This window comes from Papilio machaon, chromosome 1 (genome assembly GCF_912999745.1).
Source record: "Papilio machaon chromosome 1, ilPapMach1.1, whole genome shotgun sequence".
NCBI lineage: Eukaryota > Metazoa > Arthropoda > Insecta > Lepidoptera > Papilionidae > Papilio > Papilio machaon.
This window is the reverse complement of record NC_059986.1, coordinates 5447134-5470997: the sequence shown is the minus strand read 5'-3', so window position 1 is coordinate 5470997 and position 23864 is coordinate 5447134. Positions and strand designations below refer to the sequence as shown.

Below are 23864 nucleotides of genomic sequence, written 5' to 3'. Positions count from 1 at the left end.
ACCGGTTTTCTTTTTAATATAGACAATATTTGAAAGCTAAATTTATAATTTCATTTTTGGTTTGTGTGAAAATAAAGAAATTAAAACAAAGTTCATTCGCTATTCAAAATTTACTTGCAATGATAACTTAAAAAATTAAATATCCATTTCACAATATACCTTAGGACTTAGTCATGAAAAATACATTCATTGAATAATATTAATTTAAAAAAAAAACTAAAGATAAATTGAGGATTAAATATTTATGAAATACATATTATTTGTCTATCATTATTTATTTATGTAATAGAACTTGATTGGATTATATAAAAAAGCAAGTATTGGTATTTATTTAAATTTGCACATTTATCTTGAATTAATTCACACAAACCAATTCATATATAGATTGGTAATTGCTCAACAGGAATCAACAGTATTGTATGGCAATGTATGTTGCATACTTTAATGCATGGGTTTATTTAAGTGAAGTACATAGGTTTTAAGTTTTAACAGTTTATTGAAAAAAATAGTACTGATATATAATAAAATAAAAAATAAAACTTTACTATGTGATCAAATTATACATGAAAGGTATAAAATGTCCATGATACATTCCATTTGTATATCTTTGTACATATAAGCATATAGTAGGTCAAAGCATTGGAAAGCTTTAAGGATGTTATAATAAGAAAAAAAAAAATTGCTCATAATTTCTTTTGAAAAGCCCTCGATTTTAAATTTAGAAATGCATTTATTTATTGTGACATTAGAAAAATCGTCAATATTTCTTTAATTTTATAGCTAGTTGAATTGGCAAATGTATATTTTGTGATTGTTGTTCCTGTCCGTCCGGTGCAGCCGGTTTTATCAAAATTAATTTAAGTAGTCTGATTTGTTGATCTTTATAACATTTCTTGTATTAAACATAACTAATATATTTGTCAGAAATGTGTCTTGTTAAGGAAACTTTTGCCAAATTATGTCCAATTCATTTATTACGGTTTGTGTAAACATTATGTATAATACAGTGTAGATATGTATAAATATGAATTTATATTAAGTGATCTAAACAAAATTTTGTATTTCTGGATAGATACATTTCTTACGCATAATAATTGCTCAAAATAGATCTGCGTTTTTTTTTATTAGGTTCTTTATTTTGGCTGTGTCCTATTACTTTGGCTCTAATAAATCTCAATAAAAATTTAATCAGTACTTGAAAATAAATACATATAAAGAAAGTAACTTCACATTATAATGAGCGGAATTGTTAATGTTTTGTTAGATTTATCAGTATAAACATAGGTGTCCACTGTTTACAAACTATACAAAGATTTCATCAATTTTTTTCATTTGAAAAGTTTTTGCATGTGTTGCCAGTGGTAATGTGCTAAAACAAAGCATAATATGCATTATTTTTATAATAATAATTATTGCCTTTAAATAGGTATATAAATAACATCAAAGAGTTGGTATCTATCCATTCCATTTTTAATTTCCAGTATGCAGTTCAAAATCCTTTCATGTACCTTTTTCGAATTCCATTGTGTCATAACTAAAAACTTACCACTGATTTAGAAATACCCATCCGTTAATGCATAATATATTAATCTATGACAAATTTTCTAACTGTTTAACTATAATTTAATTGCTAATTCTTTCTAGAACATTCTTAGATACAGAATAAAGTAAATTAGAATGATGGGCGTTTCTATTGAAATGGTGGAACTCTGGTAAAATAACTGATGTAAGTAGCTTGATAGATTTTAACAATATTTATCGTAGTTTCAATAAATATATGAGACATGTAATGTAGTAAGGTGAACATTCACAATGTGACTCCATGACAAATTGTGTTTGGTCATGACAGTCAAATAATGGGATCTAAGACAGTATTATGTCTATGTAAGCAATATATGTATTCCTTGGTTACTTTATCTGTAAATGTTTATTAATAAAATATACTGTTGATTGTAAAATTATGTTTTATTTTTACACTATCAATGAACTTATTTTAAACAAAAGTAATTACAGTGTTATGATTTTTATACATCAAAATGAAACCTAATTACATGAAGCCACACACACACTTTCAGTTTTAACTGAACAATTGGAATGTTCAATTAAAATGTATGTGTGTAGCCAACATTGTCAGATAACTTAACAGATGTGTAAGTTAAAAGTGAAGGTGTGTAGCTGGCTCAACAAATATATCAATTATTAGTCCTTTTGTGTCAAGAGATGTGTTTTAATTTTTTGTAACAATTCCTTCTTTACAGTGTCCGGGACTAGTGCTCTCGCTCGTGGGGTCACTCTTGAGACAAGTGTGTCGAAGTTTACATTGCCTCCTTCATTTTCTTTAACCGCCTCTCGACACAACATTCGTACTTGATCTCGCCATCCGCATTCTATTAATCTTCGCATTAGTAAATCTTTAAATCTGTTAATAAACAAAAAATTTATATTTACTTAAACTTCAATTTTTAAATTGGCTTCTTTCATCTTAGCAACCCTTCCATGTTTGTGTCTTCATTATTAAAAATTATATCTTATTACATTACTTCATTATTTAGTAAACTAAATCTCAAAAACACAATATTTGTAATTGCGACAAAAAAGAACGTTCTAGATAAATAAAAGAATAAAATATAACTATATTTACATTTCTTTTCGTAAGATTCATATTTTAGCGACACAAAAAGGGAAATTATAGCTATGGCTTGAAAGGTGTTATTAATTAATACTATTTTTAATAATAAAACAGCTACTATTAATTACATTAACACATATGTAACAATTTAATTCATTACATACCTTTCACGATCGCCACTAAGAATTAAACGCTGATGCGCAATAGTATTATTTACAGTCATTTTTACTTAATTTTTAACTTCTAATTATAATATTTTGTCAATAAATACTTAATAAAATCATAAACGTAAACTGACATAAACTCATTGTCTTTCTTTTTCGCAGGTGACAGTTGTAGGGATGGGCATCGAATACTCGATACTTAAAATTTAACTCGAGTTTTTAAGCACGATAAAATCGAGAGTGAACTTTTGGCAAAAAGTAATAATAATTTCATCCTTAATTCAAAAAGCGATAAAATGTAACATATTAAGTTCTTAAACGATTAAACCTTTTGCACACTGTACTAGACATCCTTACACTGAGCTGTATAATGCGGGTGCATCATCAGGTCAGCATTGCTCCCGTATATTATTTGACCTCCTCACTTCTCTGACACTAGAGTGACTAGCCAACTGTAAGTGGTGAACAACCGCGACGAGGCACATCGGGGTAGTAAGTCATCTTAATATGTTTTCAGTTCTGAGGTGAGGGGGCTTATGTTAAGGGTGTTGAGCCTTGAACCCAGTTTGAACGGCGCATTGGCTTACTTTCATAATTATAAAATTACAAGAACTTAGCTAATGAATATTATTTATATTATAACTAGATTACATTACAGTCTTTGAATTCTATAGAAGAAAAGTCGGGTACACGGCGTTGATAGGGCTTCATCGTATTTTGAGCGTATTATTTAATTAACTATTTACCTCTGCTAGCACGCAATCTAGTCGACTCTCAGTGTTGAACATAAAATGTACAATACCTTTTTCGCGTATTAATTCATATACATATTAAAAATGGGTATAAAGATTATTACCGCCGTTCTTATTCTTATTTCTTTAGTACAGTTTCTCGTAGTCGATGTGAGTTTTAGAGATATATTTTGTCCAATAAAAAAGACTGATGTATGTATTCATATTTTAAATTAATTACTGTTTTAGGCACGACAATTTAGAGTGACTGATCAAGTTTATTTAGATATAGAACGAGAAGATAAAACAATTGGAAGGATAGTTATAGGATTATTTGGTGACTTAGCGCCTCGTGCAGTGAAAAATTTTAAAGTGCTCGCTACAAAGGGTATCAAAGGAAAATCTTATAAGGGCACACGATTTAACCGAATAATTAAAAGATTTATGATACAAGGTATTTTTCATTATTACCTATATATAGCTATTAATATTAAAAGTAACATCATGTATGATATAAATGTGTTTAACTTTAGGAGGAGATGTGGTAAATGACGATGGTTCTGGATCTATAAGTATTTACGGCGAGACATTCGATGATGAAAATTTAGATACGCAGCATAATATTGCTGGATTCGTGTCCATGGCTAACAGAGGTAAGTTAACAAATATTTGCGATGTTACGTAAATTTTTGAAATGAAATAGTTTCAATATCAATAAATGATTTTTATTTTCAGGAAAGAATACTAACGGATGTCAATTTATAATTACGGCAACAGGCACACCGTGGCTGGACGGATTACACACTGTAATAGGAAAGGTATGTGACATGATAAGTTCTTAACCCTTAGGAAAATTGATCCTTGATAGGTGTATAAAAGTCTAATGTCCTTCTAAAATTAAAGTTATATAGGAGCACTTTGTTATAGGTGGTGGAAGGTCAGAACTTAGTACACGTGGTGGAGCACACGCCGACTGACGGCGACGACCGGCCCACGCTGCACGTCTACATCGCCGACTGCGGCCTCGTGCCCACGCCGCAGCCCTATTATATATCCGATGATCCTTATGAGTACGCAGACGTCATTGTCAGTATAGTATCATTAGTCAGTGTGCAAATCCAGTCGGTAACAGACTACTTCAGCCAAAAATGCTAGAATACAGAATCGAGTTTGTGGCTCTAATTTCGTTCTGTTCATGAAATCTATTCGGGTAGTAATGTAATTCTATAAATTGGGTGGATTTCCTGAAATGAATTTTGACATTTAACTAAACTCGATGCTTAGATTATTTAAAAAAATATATCCACAGTCCGTTTTTAATGTCAGTGCATTTTCTTTTTATTAAATTTATTTTTGTTTTCAGTCTGTGGGCTTGGATCAAAGCTTCGGCGGTACCTTTGAGCATGTCGTTTTCAATCCTGGGATTTTTTCACTGGATGATAAAGAAAATGGAAATTTGAACAACCGAATTCCAAATTAAACAACAATCGAAAACAAATGAAACGTGTTTTAGTTTTTTATTTTTACTGAAAATCAAATTTAAAATTAATCAATTTATTATTTCTATTCTTACTCTATTAAATTAAATAATCATTAGTCTTATTATTTACAACACGCTGTATGTCAATCAATTGTTTTATTAAGGCGGGATTATGAATAAATTAAATAACTTTATTACTCTTCAACTACAACGATTAAATTATTAAAAATTCACAGGCAAATTGGTACGTTATAAAGGTTTAGCAAATAGCAATCTTTTTTTTTTTTACAAAATAGTTCGTTAACTAATTAATAAAACGTAGTGTTAATCATTTAATGTCTTCTGATTGACATACGTACTTACACAACAAAACAATATCACATTTTATAATAACTAAGTAGAAAAGGTAATCAGTTCTAATAGGTAGGTCTAGGTATATAACTCAAATGTATAAATATGTATAAAAATAAATACTAATATACAATATATTTCCAGTGATAAGTAATAACCAATGTATTTTAACAGAGTTATAATCTGACAGAGGCAGTTATATGCCAATTAAGTACTTATGACCCGCGAATTTAGTGATTTCAATTAATTTCAGTTTCATTATACATATTAAATCACAACACTAAGCATAGACTTAAACCTCTGTCTGTTCGCAATTACTTACTATCAGCCGCGTAACTGCAAAGTCTAAAGTCTTCTCATGTTCGTGAAATACCTCTCACGGTACTGAATATGTTTGTATCAGTGGGATGTTTTGTAGATTGACTTAATCATTATCGTCTGCAACATTTAGGTAGTGCCTTCATACAGTTAATACATTTCAATATGATTAGTAACATTATCTTAATGTGACATGTCGATAAAATTAAGATGACAGAAACCTGTTAACGATGTTAGAAAGTCAATAGAGTCTACCGCATGAGGAGCAGCGTTGTGAGGAATATAGGTGTGAGAGTTGTTTGCCAGGCGGGCGCACTATTCGGCTTGCCTTGTCCGGGCGAGGTGGGAGCGCCGAGTGCGCCGCCCGCGTTGGGGCTGTCGGGTGCGCGCTGTAGCGCCGGCGCCCCGCACGCGCGCTCGCACGACGGCCACGCGCGGCACACGGAGCACGCGCTCGACGACACCGCAGAGAAGAACACGCGCGCGCGGTGACCTGTTAGCCGTACAATTCTTCATCATATTTTTCTCTACTTTTCTAGGTCTTTATGTCGACTTCATAATTATAGAAGATACTAGAACATAGTTTCGTTTGTTCAATATGAAAAATAAATTAATTAGCAATTAATTATACTGACTGGAATCGGCTAGGTCGACGAGGTCCGCCCAGCCGGGGCGCTGTCGCGCGGCGGGCAACACACGCGGCGCCGCCAGCGTGGCGCAGCGCTCGGCGCGCGCGGCCCGCAGCCACGCCAGCACGCGCGCCCCGCCGCGCTGCAGCCGCGCGCCCACCACGTGCCGCGCAGACTGTACATTCAATTGTAACATGTCAAACATCGTATTTATTGTTCACCGCTGCAAAATTAATGAAACGAAGTTGTAACTGACCGTCAGTTCCGTAATAGTATTGATGTCGGCCAGGAAACCGGACGGTAGCTGCACCGTCAGCAAGGCTAATCCACTTTCTGTATCATTCCCTTGCGCAACGAACCTATAATCGAACAACCACTCAATAACATAATTTATAACTGGGCAGAAGAATCGAAAACTTGTCGAAATCCTATAAGAGGCGTGCGTCATGTGTGGGTGAGGGCAGACGTACCCGACACAGATGGAGAGCTGCAGGCGGTGCTCGGTGGAGACGCGGTCGACGCGCGGATCTAGCGTGTAGCGCGGCCAGGCCGCCGTCACGTTGCTGGCGCCGCGCGCAGACAGCCCCAGCAGCGCCACGCCGCGACCCTCCGTCACTGCGCTCGCCCACCGCGCACTGCGCACCTGCACCCCAAATTCGTTGGGAATTAATACCAGCTTCGTCATCAGCTGAAAAGACCCAGTAAATTTTGTGGCGAAGCATACTTATACACATGAATTAAAAGAAACTTTACCAGTTGTGTTTGAACAATGAGCGCGTTGTCGTCGTCGATGTTAAACTGGCGCGGCTCCTCGAAGCTCGTCACGTTCACCGACACGCGGAGCTTCTTGGACGTCTTTATCGCTTCCGAGAACTGTGCCAATGCATCCAACTGAAATAAAAATGGATCAGTTTACTTAACTACACAAAAAAATTAAATACTTGAAATACTCATACTTTCACTAAAATACGCCGAACAAGGTCTTAGAGAGGAAGCAGATCTTTCTAGCGGATGCTTACGACGTCTGGATGCACGTGTTCTGGGCGCAGGTGCTGCAGCAGGTATCGCGCGACAGGCAGCGCGCGCTCGGTGTGTCGTGCGGCGAGCAGCGCGCGCAGGCCGCACGCCGCCGCTCTCGCCTCCAGGCTGTTGCCCACCAGCCACGGGTTGCGCCACTCCGACCCGTGCAGCTTGCGCGACCAGAACAACGTCGAATCTGAACAAGATAAGAAAATATACGTGTGTACATGTCGTCGAAAGAGTGTCTTTCCTCTATTTTTCACCAGAAGCCCTTCGGGTGGCCTTTCAGAATAATTTTCTACTTTCGCTGGTTATGGAGGTAGAAAAAGTTTTAAAAAGCTTTGCGGATTTACCAGACGAGTTAACGTATTTGTCCATCATCTGCAGCGCGAGAACGGCCTGCGGATGTCGCGCTTCCGCGAGTGCGCTGGCCGCCACCGCCAGGGCGTACGCGTCCAGGTCGGGCGCGAGACCGCGCGCTATGTATTCCACGCCTTTGTTGATCTGCTCCTTGTACAGCACTTCGCTACCCTGCATACAGTCAAATTACAAATATAGCTCTATACAAAATACTTTATTATCCGTTTCCCTTAGTCTAGATGTTGTGAAGTGACTTCTTTCTAGTCGTAGTTTCCGTTTACCTTAGCATTGAGGAGCGCAAGCACCGCGTGCGCTGCGAGCGGCAACGGGCGCTGCGCGTGCGGGTCGTTGCGTGCCTGTGGCGGGGCGGGCCAGCTGCCGTCGGTGAGCTGCGCCTGCGCCAGCCAGCGCGCCGCCGCACCGCCCGCCGGCGCCGCAGACACGTGCCGCGCGCAGCGGGACACCCACCTAGCCGATACTGCTGTCATGCTACAACAAGCAGATACCGATAATTTAGCTACATCACCGTTCTTGCGTAAATTAACATAATTTGTTCATAGGTATACGTAGTAAGGTAAAGCTCACTATACGTCGCCTTCAGCTTCCGGGTCGAGTTCCTGAGCGAAGGAGCCATCGGGGCGGCGGTAGGCCATCAGCCGCTGGTAGCCCGCCGCGGCCTGCCCGCGCGCTTCCTTCGTTATAGATACTTCGTCTTGGTTCGTTGTCTGAAGAAAATATTACATTAATATCTATTACCTCGTTAAATAGTTAACAAAGTACAAATCATATACTGTTCCAGTTACCTGTAAGTAGTCTAATAGTATGCAGGCAGTGGCGAGCGGGCGCAGCGCGTGCGCAGGGTCGGCGGCGGCGGGCGGGACGGCGCGCAGTTCTCGCAGCGCTGGCGCCAGCACGTCGCCGGCCGCCAGCAGCGCGCTGCCGCTGAGCCGCGTGCCCGCCGCCGCCCACACGCTCACGTTGCCGCGCGCCACGCCGCGTCGCCCGTCCAACAATGTCCACGACCACATCTCCTCCTCGTAACCGTCCTGGTAGAAACAATGGTGTCGCGGAATCCCTTTAGGTACTCTATAAACTTACCACTATCGTTATTAAGTACTATTACGGAGGTATTGATTCCGCGCAACAATGGACCGACCGAAATTTACTATTTATAGACATTTCTAATTAAAAACATTCAGATAGCTAAAATGTTTCTGGTATATTAAAATATTCAAAAGCTATTTTATAAATGTATCAGTATCAGTAGAATTGTTCATTACAAATAATTGGCAGATAACAAAAACAACTAGAGTTATTGTTCGATATATTCGTCGGTTTCTAATTTAGTGCCGATTGTATATTTGCCTAGTAAAATATTTATTCATGCGTACTGGCTTTCATTTTTTGTTATTGAAGAATCTCGTAGTGTTTTAGACAAAAAATCATCAAAACAAACGTTTACATTGCCTTTGGATGAAAATTAGCCGTCGATCGAGACATGATTTTCGTATGTATCACCTGCACGTCAATGGTGCGGAAGAGCGAGGCGGAGAGTCCGCCGCCGCTGGCCTCGACGATGACAGGTGCGGTGCCGGCGCGCACCGCGCTCACCAGGAACGCCGTGCTGGCCGCCGCGCCGCCGCCCACAGACACGCGCACGCGACGGAACAGCTCTATCTCTGCACGGACACACACGGTGCATGTTTACTTCACATTATCACCCTGTCGCATAAACTTAAACGTTATAAATTGTACGAGCTGGAATTAAAACTTAAGCCGAAAACGTTAACAATCTCACTTCAATACTGAAACTCTGTTTCCTGAATATTGTAAATCTTACTTTTAGTCGTTTCGACTGTGTTCTCTAAGGGTTCGAACTCGAAGTACTGGTCGGAGTTGTGGAAGGTGACCTCGACGGTGACATCGGTGGGCATGGAGTTCTGTAGGGTGATGACGATGGCGAGCGTCTCTCCGCGCTGCAGAGTGTCGGGCAGCTCGGCGGAGAGCGCCAGCGGTACGCTGGTGACGAAGCTCTGCGGCGTCGCCAGGCCCAGCCCCAACGTCGGGTGCACGGAGAACGCACCCATACTCCACTTCCCTGGAGTGGCCGGGGACCAGACTTCCATAGCGCCTTTGCCGTCGTTACTATAAAAAACATACATGAAATTAAATTATTTTCGCATTCCTCCACGTATGTTAAGTATGTTTTAAAATTACTATTAAACCAACAACTAAGTTATTATGTGTTTGTGTATGTAAAATGTATTAACTCGAGCGTGAGGTTGGAGAACATCCACGTGGGGTGTGGGGTGACGCTGAGATAGACGCGGGGCGAGGGCGGCGCCGGCAGCCGGCTGAAGGCGTAAGGTCCGGCCAGCGCCGGCCGCAAGCCCGCCGCCGCGCGCTCTGCAAACTCTCCTGTACACACATACACAAACGATTACATTGCATCAACCATTACATACAAGAACAATCTCATGAGATGAAGAAGTTATAGTATTTAAATGTAAGAAATGCATTTTTATTACCTGATGGATCGTTTTCTACTACGACGCCGTCAGTCAATATTACGAGACCGGCGTTCTGAAACATTTAACAAAACAGTATGTAGGTAGGTTGATAACAGCTGCTTACTACAAACCACTGACTGAAAGGAAATATTTTTTAAATAACCTTAAAGACATCGGCAGGGTCGCGGGCGGCCAGGTCGAGGCCGAGACCGGGCGGGTGCTCCTCGTTCCTGAACACCGAGTGCCGCACGCCGCTGAAACTTTCCACCTCGCGCTCGATCTGACAACAACGTATCATTTTATACAAAAATGGTTAAACAGCGGTTCCACTCATATTAGTGACGACCGTATTTGAATAACCCCGAAAATTTTAGAATTTTCACTTGCGATGATTCTTGGAAAAAAAATTTTTTAGTAAGATATCTAGAAGACATACCGTGTGCAGATCCAAACCGTTGCCGAGCGGTCCGGCAAGGCCTGCCGCGTGCGAGTGCGCAGGCGCAGCCAGCAGCGCGACGCGCGCGCCCGCACCGCCCGCACCGCCCGCACCGCCAGCCGCGCGCACCTCCACCATGCCGTTGGGCCGGTACTGGCCCGAGTTCGAAGCCATCGATATTGACACCTGCCACATATATGATTAAGTTATTATAAGTATTTACAATTTAAAAGTTGTGCTAATTAAAAGTTACATCATAACATGAGACCTGGTTGTAGAGAAGTTTGTCGCGCGGTAGGTAGAGTCCGGCGGCAAGTAGCGGGTGCGCGGGGTCGAGCCGCGGTGCCCAAGCCAGCAGCACGCAGCCCGGCGCCGCGCCGCGCCCCACCGGCACCCGCACCTCCACGCTGCGCCGCCCCGGGCTCAGCTGAGTTACAATAATAACAAACACTCATCAAACGTTTTCTTATAACAGACTAAGTACGTAATATTTCAATAACGTTAATAAAAAGGTTAAGTAGGTTTGGCAACAATTCTCCGGTTTTAAGGACGCGACATGTACGTACGTACGTTAAAGTACTAGATAAAGAGCCGTGTATATATAAGTCTATATATTATCTGTCTATCTGTATGTAAACCTGTGCAACTTCATACCTCGAGTGTCTCTGCGAGCAGTATATCGCCGCGCGCGACGAGCACGTAGTGCAGCAGGTCCATGGGCTGGTTGGCGGCGATGCGCGCGCTCAGCTCGGCGCTGTCGCCGGCCGCGCTCAGCAGCTGCACGCTCAGCGCCGCTGCGCCCCCGGAACCGCTCACCACGTTCACCACACGCTCTGTCACCTCCTTGTACTTTATCTGGGGGAAAATCGTTACAGTAAGAATTGAAAACGTCTTCAACTAGCTCCGGAACATATTACCGACTTCAAATATAAGTTAAACGATTCCTTATTACATTTAAAGTTTAATTTAATAAAATATGATTATACTTTACCACTAAATTCATGGTGGAGTTATTGTGTGCTGCGTCGGGCACCGTCTCGTATGTGGCCAGCCCCTTGCGGAAGGGCACGGTGGTGCGGTTGGCGGGCGCCCCGTCGTCCCACAGCTGCTCCACCATCACCTCGCCCTCCGTGTCTATGACTTGCCCGCTCGAGTTCACCACCTCGATCTACATAATAACCATACTTGTTTTTAATTCACTCGGCTGAAAATTGTGTCACCCACAAGTTTCGAGGAAGCTTTAAATAATGTTAAACTTTGTTATTACTATAAAATCTACCTGAACAATGTACGGCAGCTGCGGTTTAAAGTAATCCGGCGCGGTAACTTTCAATCGATAAGGCGTTCGCAAAAGAAGTATTCTCGATGAAATATTTTGTCGTATCAATGTATCTTTTTCTTCGAGTACGGCCTCGACTACTAAAGGTCTGGCCGCGTCTTCTGCGAGATCGAGGTCAGTTTTCAGATCGTAAGTGACATCAGCTTGGCCGTTGAAGTCTACCACTTTCCTTGCAGGCGTTGAAAACACCGGCTGAAGTACTCCCGAGAAGAAAACTGCGTAAGCGGATATCGTCAGCTCTCCTTGTACTGGTAACCCATTAAAATGCCTGACGGATAAAATAAGCTTAGTATGTGCCTTATCAAGTTATCGTGTAAATTAAAACTAACAGGGCGAATTACTTGGCCTTATTCACAGCATAGAAACCCTGATTGTAATCACGGGCGGCACTTACAGTTAGCTTGTGATAAAGCTTTAAAAGTACAATGCTTTCCTATTCTTGACTCAACATAATAATCTATTTATCATATTTATCCAAATAACCATCGCGAAATGTATCGATGATTCGATAATAATTATTGTGAAAATAATTGTATTTTACTTTTATTCTCATGTTTGCATGGTGTTTACTAAATTACAAAATTAATGTTAATGGGGTGCAATAATTTAGCTGCATTGCAATAATATCTCAATCAATCATATCTTGATATTTCGAATACATTAAGATAGCTGTTAACTTAGATTAGTTGTTTTTGTAATTCAAAGATATCAAAGTTGAATACAATAGCATGAGAACTAAAACTAGTTTTGCAAACACAGGTTTTGGCACGGAATGACATCATTACAGTTATATATGTATATTTGTAAAAGTAATTGTTGAGTTTGGTTCTACTTATTTTTTATTAATTTCTTAAATTAATACTAAAGTACTATAAAAAAACTTTCATGAATTAAACGCTTTGAAATATTACTTCGCTCTTGAAATCGACGCAAGAAAAACCTCACAATGTTCAATTTTATCCAAGGAATTTCATTGAAGCGGCCAATTGGCAGACCGAGCTCGCTATAGCTTTTTATAGAGTTAAACAAATTAGTGGCCAAGAGAAATTAATGAAAAAATAATATAATAAAGTACATAATTCTATAAGAAATAATGTTGATTGAAAAATAATTTTATTCACAGTTACGCAAACAATAAAAATATTTTTTCTTGCCTTATTTATTTTAAAGTGTAATAACGTATTTTGGGCATTAGAAAGTGGCGCTATAGTCGTTGAAACAACCAAGTCAAGGACCTAACACCGTACAAGTCTTAATTAAAAAATGATAACTTCTAGAGTCTACATACTTAGCGGTAACATTGATGTTGAATCTTCCATCACTGAAGAGTATCTCCTTGGGCATATTCATTTCCATTTGGAACTTAGGCAGTACATAGTCTGCTACCAGGATACGCTGCGAATACTTCTGACCACGCACTTCCACCTAAGGACAGGTGAAGATTTAATATTTATGGCTTACGATGTGTCTGAAGTTGAACAACCTCGGCTATTTCCTGAAAAATTATGAAGGACAAATAAAAAACGTCCTTACCTTGATCTTTCTCAAATTAATTTTGTTGATTCTGATCTTAGCTTTACGTGAATCAGCATATGCAAAAACAATTAGAATAAACCAATGTTTAAACGCGATCTTTGCAAAATTTTTGGGTATTTAAGTCTTCTTCTTTGTGTAGCGAATATTATGGTGATGAAGGGTGTAAAATTACAGGTTACCTGTATGGTCCACTCGCCGAGTGCGGGCTGGTCGGCGAGCGTGAGTGTGTCGGCGAAGAGACCGCGGTCGAGCGACGCCGCCGCCCACTCGCGTATCGCTGCGCCGCCCGCATCTAGGATGCTCACATCCACAGATGTGTTCAGCGGCAACAGATACCTTAACATAACCGATTTAATGTTAAATAAAGATTAAATTCGTTGTGACAAAAAACCGTGAACTAAAGCGACTGTACCCAGAGTATACTCTGATAGCTTAATTATAGCAATCGAAAATGTTATATTTCAACGACAAAATTAACAAAGATATTATTTTCTACCGCATTCCGATATTACAAATCGGGCAAAACCTTCAATCGCATATTACCAACTTGTTAAGGACACATCATGACTGCATCGCACATTCATGCGGCAATTTTATACAAAGTAAAGTTAAGGTTCCAACAATTTACGCACGAATGGCCGAGCCAATGTAATGCTATACTGCGGCCTTCACTCCTATATTGTGGCTGTGTGAAACATTCGGTTCATTAACTGTACCAATAATTACTAAAACATCCATCGCTAAAATGTTTATTTTAATTGTCGTACAATGGACATGTAAGTTGACAAGTTAGATATTTTTATTGCAATTAATAATTATTGTTTTATACCCCTTTGTTCTGGTTCTGTGTATTTTTCAATTTTTTTTACATACCACAATTGAATTCTATAATAAGAGTACGTCTTGAAATGGGAAATCGTCTTATGAAACATTAATCTACTATATAACTTTAAATGATTTCATATGTTACAACATGCATCTTGCAGAAGTATGTTTTAGAATTCTAATATAGAGTTATTTTTACTCATTATAAAACATGACCTATTCAGATCTTGTGTGCCTTAATATGTTTTTAAGTAGACTAGATCAATATTATTTAATGTTAAACAGGTTTTATCACTGGCATCAATTTCAATGCGTGGCGTGATTTAATATAATTTTAACATATAAAACGAAAAATAAGAATCATATTGCTAGTAAGCCAATGTAAGGTATTCCGGTTATGTACTCCTAGATTTCCTCAGTATTGGGGAAATGTTAGACCGTGCTCGTTACTCGCATTGTGCGAGACGATCTCATGGCTTGCGGCCGCTGGGTTCATCGACCCTAGCGCGGTACGTAATCTTACGTGCAAACTTTCTTTATTTTTACCTGTACCGATATCGAAATCGAAAGTATTAAGTAAGATACAGGTTGATGGGTATAGAGCGTTGAGATGCGTTCACTCCGCTTTCTGATACAATTTGTGTAAACCGATTCGTCTCACTGCCGGTAATTTAAGATTTGTAATTAAAGCGATATTTTCTATATTTTATGCACATGTAGAGTCTATTTGTTGCAACATAGTCACAACTCAATTAAAACAATAATAATTCTGTTGTAAGAATCAAACTTTATAGCGACTTGTGTGAAATTGCGAGCTATATATATTTAAGTTTGTATGGCATTATACATACTTATCTAATGCGATAACTCTAAAGTTAATGGTGTCCTCGGGCTGGTAGACGCGCTTGTCAGTCTGCACGAAGATGCAGAAGCTGCGCGGCTGGTAGAGCAGCGGTGCGGAGGACGCGAACTGTGGGCCCGAAGTAGAGCGCGCTACCAAGCGATACCGCCCTGGACCAGGGTCACCGATCTACACAGAGACCAGAAATGAATGGCTCAATTGAAGACATTCTGTTGTTATAAACTAAAATAAAAGTTTTCAATATTGAAGAAGTGCGCCAAATTTCATTCGAATGTAAATTCATTTCTTTTTCCGTGAAAATCCAAACTAAACTTAAGTGTTAATAGATACTTAGGTATGTAAAGTACTAAGTAATGTGAATAATTATGTAATCAATATAAATGGATTGAACAATATGAATCGGAATTGCAGTCATTTAATTTGCAACAAGCATGAAGTGTTTTTATTAATTCTGATTATATTTGAAACACTCGAATTTATACCTGTACGTGCATATTGCGTATAAGTTAAAATTATTGCTACAGAAATATAAAATGCATAAAAGCGCGAGTTACATTCGTACATTCACACAGTGCTATCATGTTACAAGTATTGTTCGATATGTTTTTTTATTTATGGTAAGATAAAGGCAACTTAGTTTTTGTTACGCGAAAATTGTTTTATTTGTTTACTTAAACCTATGTAAAACAGAAAATTATTTCGGAAATTGAATTAAAGTTAGATGAATTACAGTGAGATTCAATGTGGATAGCTTCATAGGTAGAGGAAGACCTAAGTGGGGTAGGATTGTGTCGAAGAGGAATTCAGATATGACGGCTGAAAGGTACATGATATTAAAGTCAGAGGAAATAATTACATCAAGTTCTAGCAGCCTGGAGGTGGCAGCTGGCACCTGCACCTCTCGCCCCTGGCTAAAGGGCCCTCCCTCCCGCTCCACAGCCACGTATAGGTTGTGCGCGCGAGAGCTGCCCGCTATCGATACCTTATACGATGTGTGTGGTCGCAACACGCGCGGACCCACCACTGATAAACTGGAAACGGAAGATTAATTTAACTATTACTTTCTATGGGTTTTTCTGACATCGTCGTGACATACGTCTTGGAAACTAGATCTCGACTAGAATTTAAAAAATCTTCTAGCAATTTGTGGCTCCTCTTGTTTTACTCCTCCTTCTTCTAATTTCTTCTTGTTTTACTATATATACCTTTTAAATAAGTAATGTTTTCCGTCTCTTCTATATTGTTCGACGTATGGTTCGTTACCATAGATGGCAAATGTCGACAACGATGTCTATTTTCAAGTAATACGCTATTTGCACATATGTAATAATGAATCACTGTACCTTACTCATATTATTTGCGTACGTGAGTCAAAACATACAGCGCGCCTTTTAAAAGTTACTTACGTTGTTGCTATATTATAATAAAAATACGAATTACTCTTACCATGTCACGAAGCCTGAAGTTGTCAGGATGAAGAAGAAGCAGTACACCGTAATTGTTTGCGACATTTTCTGTAAGTAATGTTAAAATTAGAAATAACTTACTGAAACTCTATTAAGTTGCAGTTAATCTTATTGTGAAAAATAAACATTTAATTTAGAACTTGTAAAATCTTTAAGATGTGGCATGTAATCGTGTTTCTAAAATATGAAATACAACATAAAAAATTGGTTTACCAGACAGTGGTATGGTGCAAAGGATACGTTTTCTCGTCTTTGTATTCGAATTTTAAAAACCTGTTAAAGGCAGAATTGACGTCTCTATATGAATATTTAGAGCCATTTCATAAAATATGAACGTTGTAATTACGGATAATACTCCGACATTGCGTATATGAGCGCAGTTGGAATAAAGAACACCGCGAAGAAATTCAGTAGATTCTTATAAGTTACTCACTACCTGCAGGTTTAAAGGATAGTGAAAGCACACAGCTAAAGATCTTATCTTATTACTCGACCATATAAAAAAAACATAAATGCGTTGTTTCCCATGACATTGTGCTACAAAAGCTAGGTTGTATGTTTTGTTTTCGAGCTTATTTAGGACTAGGTGTCGCCCACGACTACGTCCGCGCGGAATTTCTTCCAGACTATGTTCTACATCCATGCCAAATTTGATCAACTTCCGTTAAGCAGTTTAGGAGATACTTTCTAACAAACATCCAACCATCTATACATCTAAACTTAGTAAGACTAGTAAGACTTTTTAGTCAGATTTTACTTATTGAAAAAGAGCGTAACTTCCGATCGATCCTCGGGTAAAGTATACATAATACTATTGTCCAAATTGCCTAAAAGAGGAAAACGGAAAATTTTAGCCTTCTTTGTAAAATTTGATAACTTTGTTTGGAATGCATTATTTCCTTTTTGTTTTTTGATTGTTCTTTAAAAAAAAAACTCTACAAACCAATACATTCCTGCAATTTATGTTGCAATATGATTAAGGCACATAATTTTTTTGAAAATGGTGACGTATTAAATTTAGAAATCAGGGTCTTGAAGTAAACCACTTATAAGTTGCAGGAAAATTGTTTTTGGAAATCGTTGAACCATTACTATAATTTAATAATCGCATGGAAGAAGGTAACGTAACGTCGTGTTAGAAAATATAAACGATGTCGTGGGTGAGCTATTAAATAATGTGTCTATTGAATTCACATGTTTACCGTGTCTGCGTGCTGAGCTCACCGTCCTTGTGTCGCAGTACAGGCGCGGGCGCAGGTCCAGCCTCTATGACTCACTACATAAATACTACATTTGCGACGACACCACAGACTCGCGTCCAATTAAATATTACAATAAATATCACCAAATTGTTTATACTCAAGTTCCTAACAGATAGTGATCTGGAAAGAAATGCAAATTATATTTGAATGTAACTTTCTCTGCGAAACTCTGCTTAAGTTGTTGGCCTATGAGAAATAGTATCGGAAAATAGTTGCAAATGATTTTTGAATGAATCTTCCTCAGGGAAACTATACTTAAGTTGTAAGCCTTTTAGAAATAATGTCGGGAAATAATTGCAAATATTTTTTGAATGGAACTTTCTCCGGGAAACACTAACCACAAAACCACACAATGTAATTATAAGTAGTTGCGACTTCTAAAGCATAAACTTTAAAGCGATACTTACGTAGAAAATATTAAAATGTATCGCTACAGTGTTATTGTGTTGGAGAGGTCTTCGTATATTCACACACAAGTAGGTTTAACTGTTTACAACACAGCACTATTAACCGTAACGTTTAAGATACATACTTAGAGTTTCTAAGTTTTTTTTTAAGTTAGCTTTTTTAACACTATATCACAGAAAGGTTTCGTTTCGAGTACACTTGTTGGAGGCGGTGTAGAGGCGCACGAGGAGGACGCGAGGTGCAACAAAACTGACGGCTTTGCGCCGGCGCAAGCGCTGCTGCTGGCTGGCTGGCGGGGGCCGCGGAGGCTCGCGAATCCTCCCCACCCCAACTGCACCTACACACATCTAGCTGTCGTGGCCGTCAGCCTGCAGGAAATACAGCCTACGCGCGACTACGTCACAACTGCCCGAGCTCATCGTGTTTGCGTAACCCTTTAAAAATATTATGTTGTTTCTTTTATTAAGAATGTTTTTGTTACAAACATTACAGGTGTTTTTGTAATTATTTTGTGTCTAGAATAAAATGACGAGTATCTCATTAAAAAAGGGAGCTAGACAACATCCACTGGTACCAATTTTCTATTATGATAATTACACAGGAATATGCAACGCAAGTCTGCTCTCAGAAAACTTTAAAACATTTTAGTATAACATTATGTAGCTATCCACATACCTTAAAGTCAACTTTAACGGTACTAAGTTTCATTTAATTATACAGAGAAGTGTTGTTTTTATAGTTTTAATTTAAAACATCACACGACGTAATGTGTATACAATAACATGTTTCATAGCCAAGATATACGCATTAATGACACTTGATTGTGAGTACAAGTGCATTCTTAGGAACTAGTTCTCGCATAAAACGACGTACCAATTGACCACGGCTACACGTTTCCTAAGGTCTATATCACTTCGTAAAAAATGTTATACTTTGCTGTTAACGTACATTTGACACAAAGTCACTTCGACCTCTAAAAGGTTCGTAGTTATATTTGTACATACAAGTCGCGATTTGGGAAACCTGTTTGGAATAAATAATAATCTCGCGTCATTCCGCCGAGCTCTCCCACACATCATAAAATGTCTAACGCGAACTTGGTAACTGATGTTCTGAAGATATTATATTATTTGAGGCTTTATTTTTTATTTTCGTTTTCTGTTTCTATCAGATTTTTAAGTATTTAAATAAAAAAAAAACACAATTTAAATGTTCTTTTTCTTTTTTTCAACAAGTGTAGATAGAGGTCACAATCATATTCAAAGGGGCTCGTGTTATAATATTTTTATTAATAAATTGTTCCAAAAACAATTATTCAGCCAAAAACAAGTCTATTGGTGATATATTAGTGGTAGTGTTGTTTTGTTTCGAGGGCGAAGCTTGCGTATGTTCAATATTGTCTTGTTTGTGCAGCTGCGTCGCCAATGTGAGATTGTCAGCCAGTGCTGCGGCAAGCGCCTGCTCAGTCTTGGCCGCGCCAGCTCGCTCCACTTCCAATGCTGCTCTCAGCTCCGCTAATGTATCTGACTCTGACTCGTTTATAAGCTTCATTTTAGACTTATTGTTACTATAGTCTGATAAACGGTATTGCAATTCTGACACTATAGATCCGAGTCGAGCGATTTCAGCTGAAAAGTAAACAACTTTTATAGTGGGTAATTAATTTTATTTACTGAAACAGTTGACAACTTTCTACTCATTTTTCAATTCAAAAACGAGAAGGTAAATATATACACGAATAATATATCTGTGTGTAGATTATGTTTGCACGTTTATCTTGATGAAGACATATACGACAGAACAACTAGTCCAGTAGATGTAGGTATGTCATGGTAACAAGTTGCAGTGCAACAATACACAATAGAACGCAGTCGCGGTTGACACACACTTGCCACATCTGCATACATCAAAACTCAACACATAGCACTTAGTGCGTAGACTTACATACTTTTCCTCTGTACCCAAAAGAAGATACATACACTTAATATTTTATTTTATTGTCATCTAGAAATATTCTTCTACTCTTCTTGATAGAGAAGTTTTGGTATATTCTTGACATAAGTAGTATTATTTGTATTTTTTTATAAATTCGAAAATGTATGTTTAATCGTCATACATTACAGTAATAACTTCACCACATGGTTAAGGATCACTTGAAGTTATTTTGATAACATATTGTAGTCACTTCTGAATTATTAGAAGTAGAATTACTCAAGTTAATCTTATGAACTCAAGGTCCATAAGAATTCTAAAAAATCTATTCTATATACTTTGTAATCCCTGTGAATGGTAACTTTCCCATAACAAAACCAATGGAAGGCTTATAATATCAACACAATAAAAAGTAGACGAAGAAAGTACTAAACGTTTCCATATTAGTATGATTTATGCCACCGATACCACTCCGTTAGCATGTTACATCACAACTATTGCAAGCAAACATCATCAATCTAAATTATTCAAATCGTTGCAATATGATTGCGTATCTAACTTATGTTTTCGTAATCAGATCTTAAACTGGTAAACTGGTCTATATTTCATCTATTTACTTAAAACTATTACCAAGTTATGGTTTGGTAAATCTTAATAAAATATGTATGGTATATTTGCCTAATGTTATACTATTAGAAAGGTTTTTAACAACTTTGACATTGCCAGTGATAACTCTTACGAGTAAATCGTGTACCAATAGAAAGTTTACTTAAGTCGAACGAATAAAGGTGTAAATAATAGAGTGCATTTATGTGTTTCTCGTGTACGAAGAGAAGAGCTCTCCCGCTTTTGATACGCCTCATCTCTGAATCATGAATATTATATATGTGCATACTGTTGGCGCGCATGAGTTCTGCGGTTAGATGCTGCTTCTCATCAGCGGCGAGTTTGCGTTCGCGAGCATGCGCGGCTGCAGCAAGGCGCGCGCGCGTTCGCACTTCCTCGCCACCGCGCGCGCACCTCTCCACGCGGCGGACCTCGCTCTCTAACGAGCTTGCTTCACTGACAACAAAAAAAAAACTATCATAAAGAGAAATACTTATCGTAGTTCCCTTTAGAGAACTGGAACGCTGATACCTTTACCAATGTTTCGTGTGGAGACATTTGACAAAAAGAGTTATGTAGGTAATAGCTAACGTTTCATACAGACAGCAAGTAGTAATAGTAAAAATATTATTTAATGTATCTAATATTTGCAAAGTTGAATTTAATTGTTCGTTTTAGACTGTTCGTAAATATACAAACTATTCGTTAGTCGGATGTTTTGCAATAACAAACAATTATTGTAAAAATAACGGAGGTTGTGACCTCCATGAACAAGTTGCAGCTTGCATTCAAATAACTCTAATATTCTTACGTACTTGTTACATTTTTGAATATAAATGTCTCATTTCTGCATCAAAACAATTATTTATACGGTGTCATTCATATTATATGAGTTATGCACATGTTTTGAGAAGAGCAACTAGTCGCGATATAAGAGATGAGCTTTGCGAATAAGGCTATTGATTCACTTGTGCGGTCAATATTTTCGAAATTAACAATGGTATGTAGCATAACATACAATTGTTCTATTATAAATTTGTTTAATTTCTTAAAAATAAATAATATTTATTTTCACTGATAAAACACTGATTAAAGTATATGGGGATTACGTAAGATAGAAAATATTCTTGTTTAATTTGTTGATGTTATCTTTTATTTTATTGTATAAATATAAGTCATATTTACTTGCGAGCCTCTTCAGTAGCGATTCTCACGCGGCTTTCTAATTCTACGTACTGTTTCTGAAGTGCGGAATGAACAGATTGTAGCGGCCGCAGTTCTTCTAATTCTTTTTCTAAAACTCCTATCCTATCCGACATTTCACTGCATTTCTCCTCTAGAAGACTCTTCTGCCGTTCCTATTAAAATCCCCAATAAACCGATATTAATAATTATGTGCCTACTTACCTAAGAATTGATATGCGCAAAATATGCTGTATGTTCCATGTACATTTGACCACAATTTTAGACATAATTAGCTCTTTTACTGTTCCCGAAGTGATATCTCAGAAATTTAAATTCATAACATTAATAAAAAAGAAGATGAACTATGAAGTAATAGACGGTGAGAGCTAACTTACGAAAAGCTTACCGATAATTCAATTTTGGATTTAATAGTGGTGAGTTCATCTTGAGCGGCGGCAAGCGCGTGAGAAGCTTGGGTGGCACCGGCGGCCGTTGCGGCGGCATTGGCGCGGTTGTCGTCAGCAACGCGCTTGGCTTCCGTGCATGCCGTCTCCGCCGCTTCAGCGCGAGCCGCCTCCGTACGCACTGCCTCACGGAGATGTGCCTCTGAGGACTAACCTCAAAGTTATCAACAATATTATCGAAACTTACTATTGAAAATCTACAGAAATTCCCAAAGCATGTGTGTGAAATAACGCGGATAATGTAATTTAATCTATTCCATGAATTCTTCCAGTTTCTTTTGTTTTCTTCTTTTAACAACAATATGACTACTTGACGCAAACACAAAAGAAAAAGATGTTTCTATAAGGTAGAGTATAATTAACTTACTATCATTGATTGCAAGGCTCCAATTACATCGATGAAGTTTAATTCAAATGATTTAAACTCTGAAATATCTTCCATGTTGGGAATTAGTCAAGATGAACTTAAGGCAGATATTTAATTAATGTTTTTCAAAGGCAAAATGTAAGTAATTTGAAAAGAGAGGGAAAATGACTTCTATTTTATTAATTAAAGGCAAAGGAACAATAGTTGTACAGCCAATTTTTATTAACATGTTAATATTATAACTGTATGTTTTAATTATGCATGACTTTGATCACTGATATTGCATTTTGGGTGTTTCATAATTACAAATTTTAACGATCAACGCAAAATGGCGGCAAAACTGACAGTAAATTTCTTTTATCAAATGTAAATAATTGGTTTGTGTTAATGAAAAAAGGTATGTTTGAATCTTAAAGTAAGTAATAACAAAGCAAAATAACATTCTCTAAAGAAGAATAAAGTAGATAGAAAAATAATTTGCAACCCCTAACAAGATCAATCAATGTTGTTGGCTGTTTTAAATAATTGAAACACGTCAATTTTCATGGCATTTTTATAAGAGCGAAGAGCCTGCAGGGGGAATATTAAAAAAGGGGGTGATGTTTTCGATGGGCGAACACTATATAAAGGCTCTGCCTTTTGTTTCACTTCGCCATTCCTATTTCCAGCACTTCAACAGAGAGGTAAGTGTTAGCTGTACGTTTTCCAAATGTTATAATAAGTAATTAATTATTATTTTTATAGAGAAAATCCTTTTGTTTTCAATTTATTATTGTTTAGTATTAATATTTATATTTCCCATATTTTTTTAATCTTGCTACTTTGTTATCTACTGAAACTAAAAGAACAAAGTTCACTGAACTATCTTGTGAACAGACATCGATTCTGGTTCAAGACTAAAGTAATTTTGCAAATATTATTTGCTTTTAATAAATGTATGTACAGTGTCCTCTGAATAAGATTTTTATCTAAATTTGTCACTTG

At 37.9% G+C, this 23864-nt stretch overlaps 4 protein-coding genes across 7 annotated transcripts; 1 reads left to right on the top strand and 3 right to left on the bottom strand.

Annotated features, from left to right (window-relative positions):
* Window positions 1-2031: 2031 nt before the first annotated feature.
* On the bottom strand, window positions 2032-2964 carry LOC106710698 (enhancer of yellow 2 transcription factor). Its single transcript, XM_014502834.2, has 2 exons — window positions 2794-2964; window positions 2032-2419 (listed from the first exon to the last, which is right to left on the bottom strand). Exons 1-2 carry the CDS (start codon window positions 2850-2852, stop codon window positions 2200-2202), a joined length of 279 nt encoding a protein of 92 aa, XP_014358320.1. The 5' UTR covers window positions 2853-2964; the 3' UTR covers window positions 2032-2199.
* A 450-nt stretch (window positions 2965-3414) lies between these two features.
* On the top strand, window positions 3415-5016 carry LOC106710689 (peptidyl-prolyl cis-trans isomerase, rhodopsin-specific isozyme). The gene is made up of 6 exons (XM_014502825.2): window positions 3415-3695; window positions 3774-3978; window positions 4058-4177; window positions 4260-4342; window positions 4452-4594; window positions 4888-5016. The coding sequence occupies exons 1-6, from the start codon at window positions 3630-3632 to the stop codon at window positions 4982-4984; spliced, it is 714 nt and encodes a 237-aa protein (XP_014358311.2). The 5' UTR covers window positions 3415-3629; the 3' UTR covers window positions 4985-5016.
* Window positions 5017-5499: 483 nt separating this feature from the next.
* On the bottom strand, window positions 5500-19321 carry LOC106710660 (C3 and PZP-like alpha-2-macroglobulin domain-containing protein 8). Of its 4 annotated transcripts, XM_045686634.1 has the most exons (29): window positions 19200-19321; window positions 18326-18663; window positions 17859-18038; window positions 17418-17483; window positions 16637-16704; window positions 16047-16221; window positions 15180-15358; window positions 13683-13839; window positions 13256-13392; window positions 11908-12235; window positions 11620-11796; window positions 11283-11483; window positions 10897-11055; window positions 10629-10814; window positions 10356-10472; window positions 10211-10265; window positions 9953-10100; window positions 9523-9827; window positions 9201-9361; window positions 8486-8728; window positions 8268-8407; window positions 7964-8171; window positions 7676-7853; window positions 7322-7518; window positions 7056-7193; window positions 6773-6945; window positions 6559-6661; window positions 6309-6477; window positions 5500-6166 (listed from the first exon to the last, which is right to left on the bottom strand). In XM_045686634.1, the coding sequence occupies exons 5-29, from the start codon at window positions 16699-16701 to the stop codon at window positions 5925-5927; spliced, it is 4341 nt and encodes a 1446-aa protein (XP_045542590.1). In that variant the 5' UTR covers window positions 16702-16704; window positions 17418-17483; window positions 17859-18038; window positions 18326-18663; window positions 19200-19321; the 3' UTR covers window positions 5500-5924. The 4 variants fall into 4 exon arrangements, with proteins under 4 accessions (XP_045542590.1, XP_045542584.1, XP_045542594.1 ...); XM_045686628.1 differs by lacking the exon at window positions 19200-19321 and having other exon boundaries at window positions 18326-18784; XM_045686638.1 differs by lacking the exon at window positions 19200-19321 and having other exon boundaries at window positions 17859-17932; window positions 18326-18784.
* Window positions 19322-19637: 316 nt separating this feature from the next.
* On the bottom strand, window positions 19638-23004 carry LOC106710661 (myosin-11). The gene is made up of 5 exons (XM_014502788.2): window positions 22881-23004; window positions 22456-22662; window positions 22050-22222; window positions 21154-21320; window positions 19638-19954 (listed from the first exon to the last, which is right to left on the bottom strand). The coding sequence occupies exons 1-5, from the start codon at window positions 22953-22955 to the stop codon at window positions 19638-19640; spliced, it is 939 nt and encodes a 312-aa protein (XP_014358274.2). The 5' UTR covers window positions 22956-23004.
* Window positions 23005-23864: the final 860 nt, after the last annotated feature.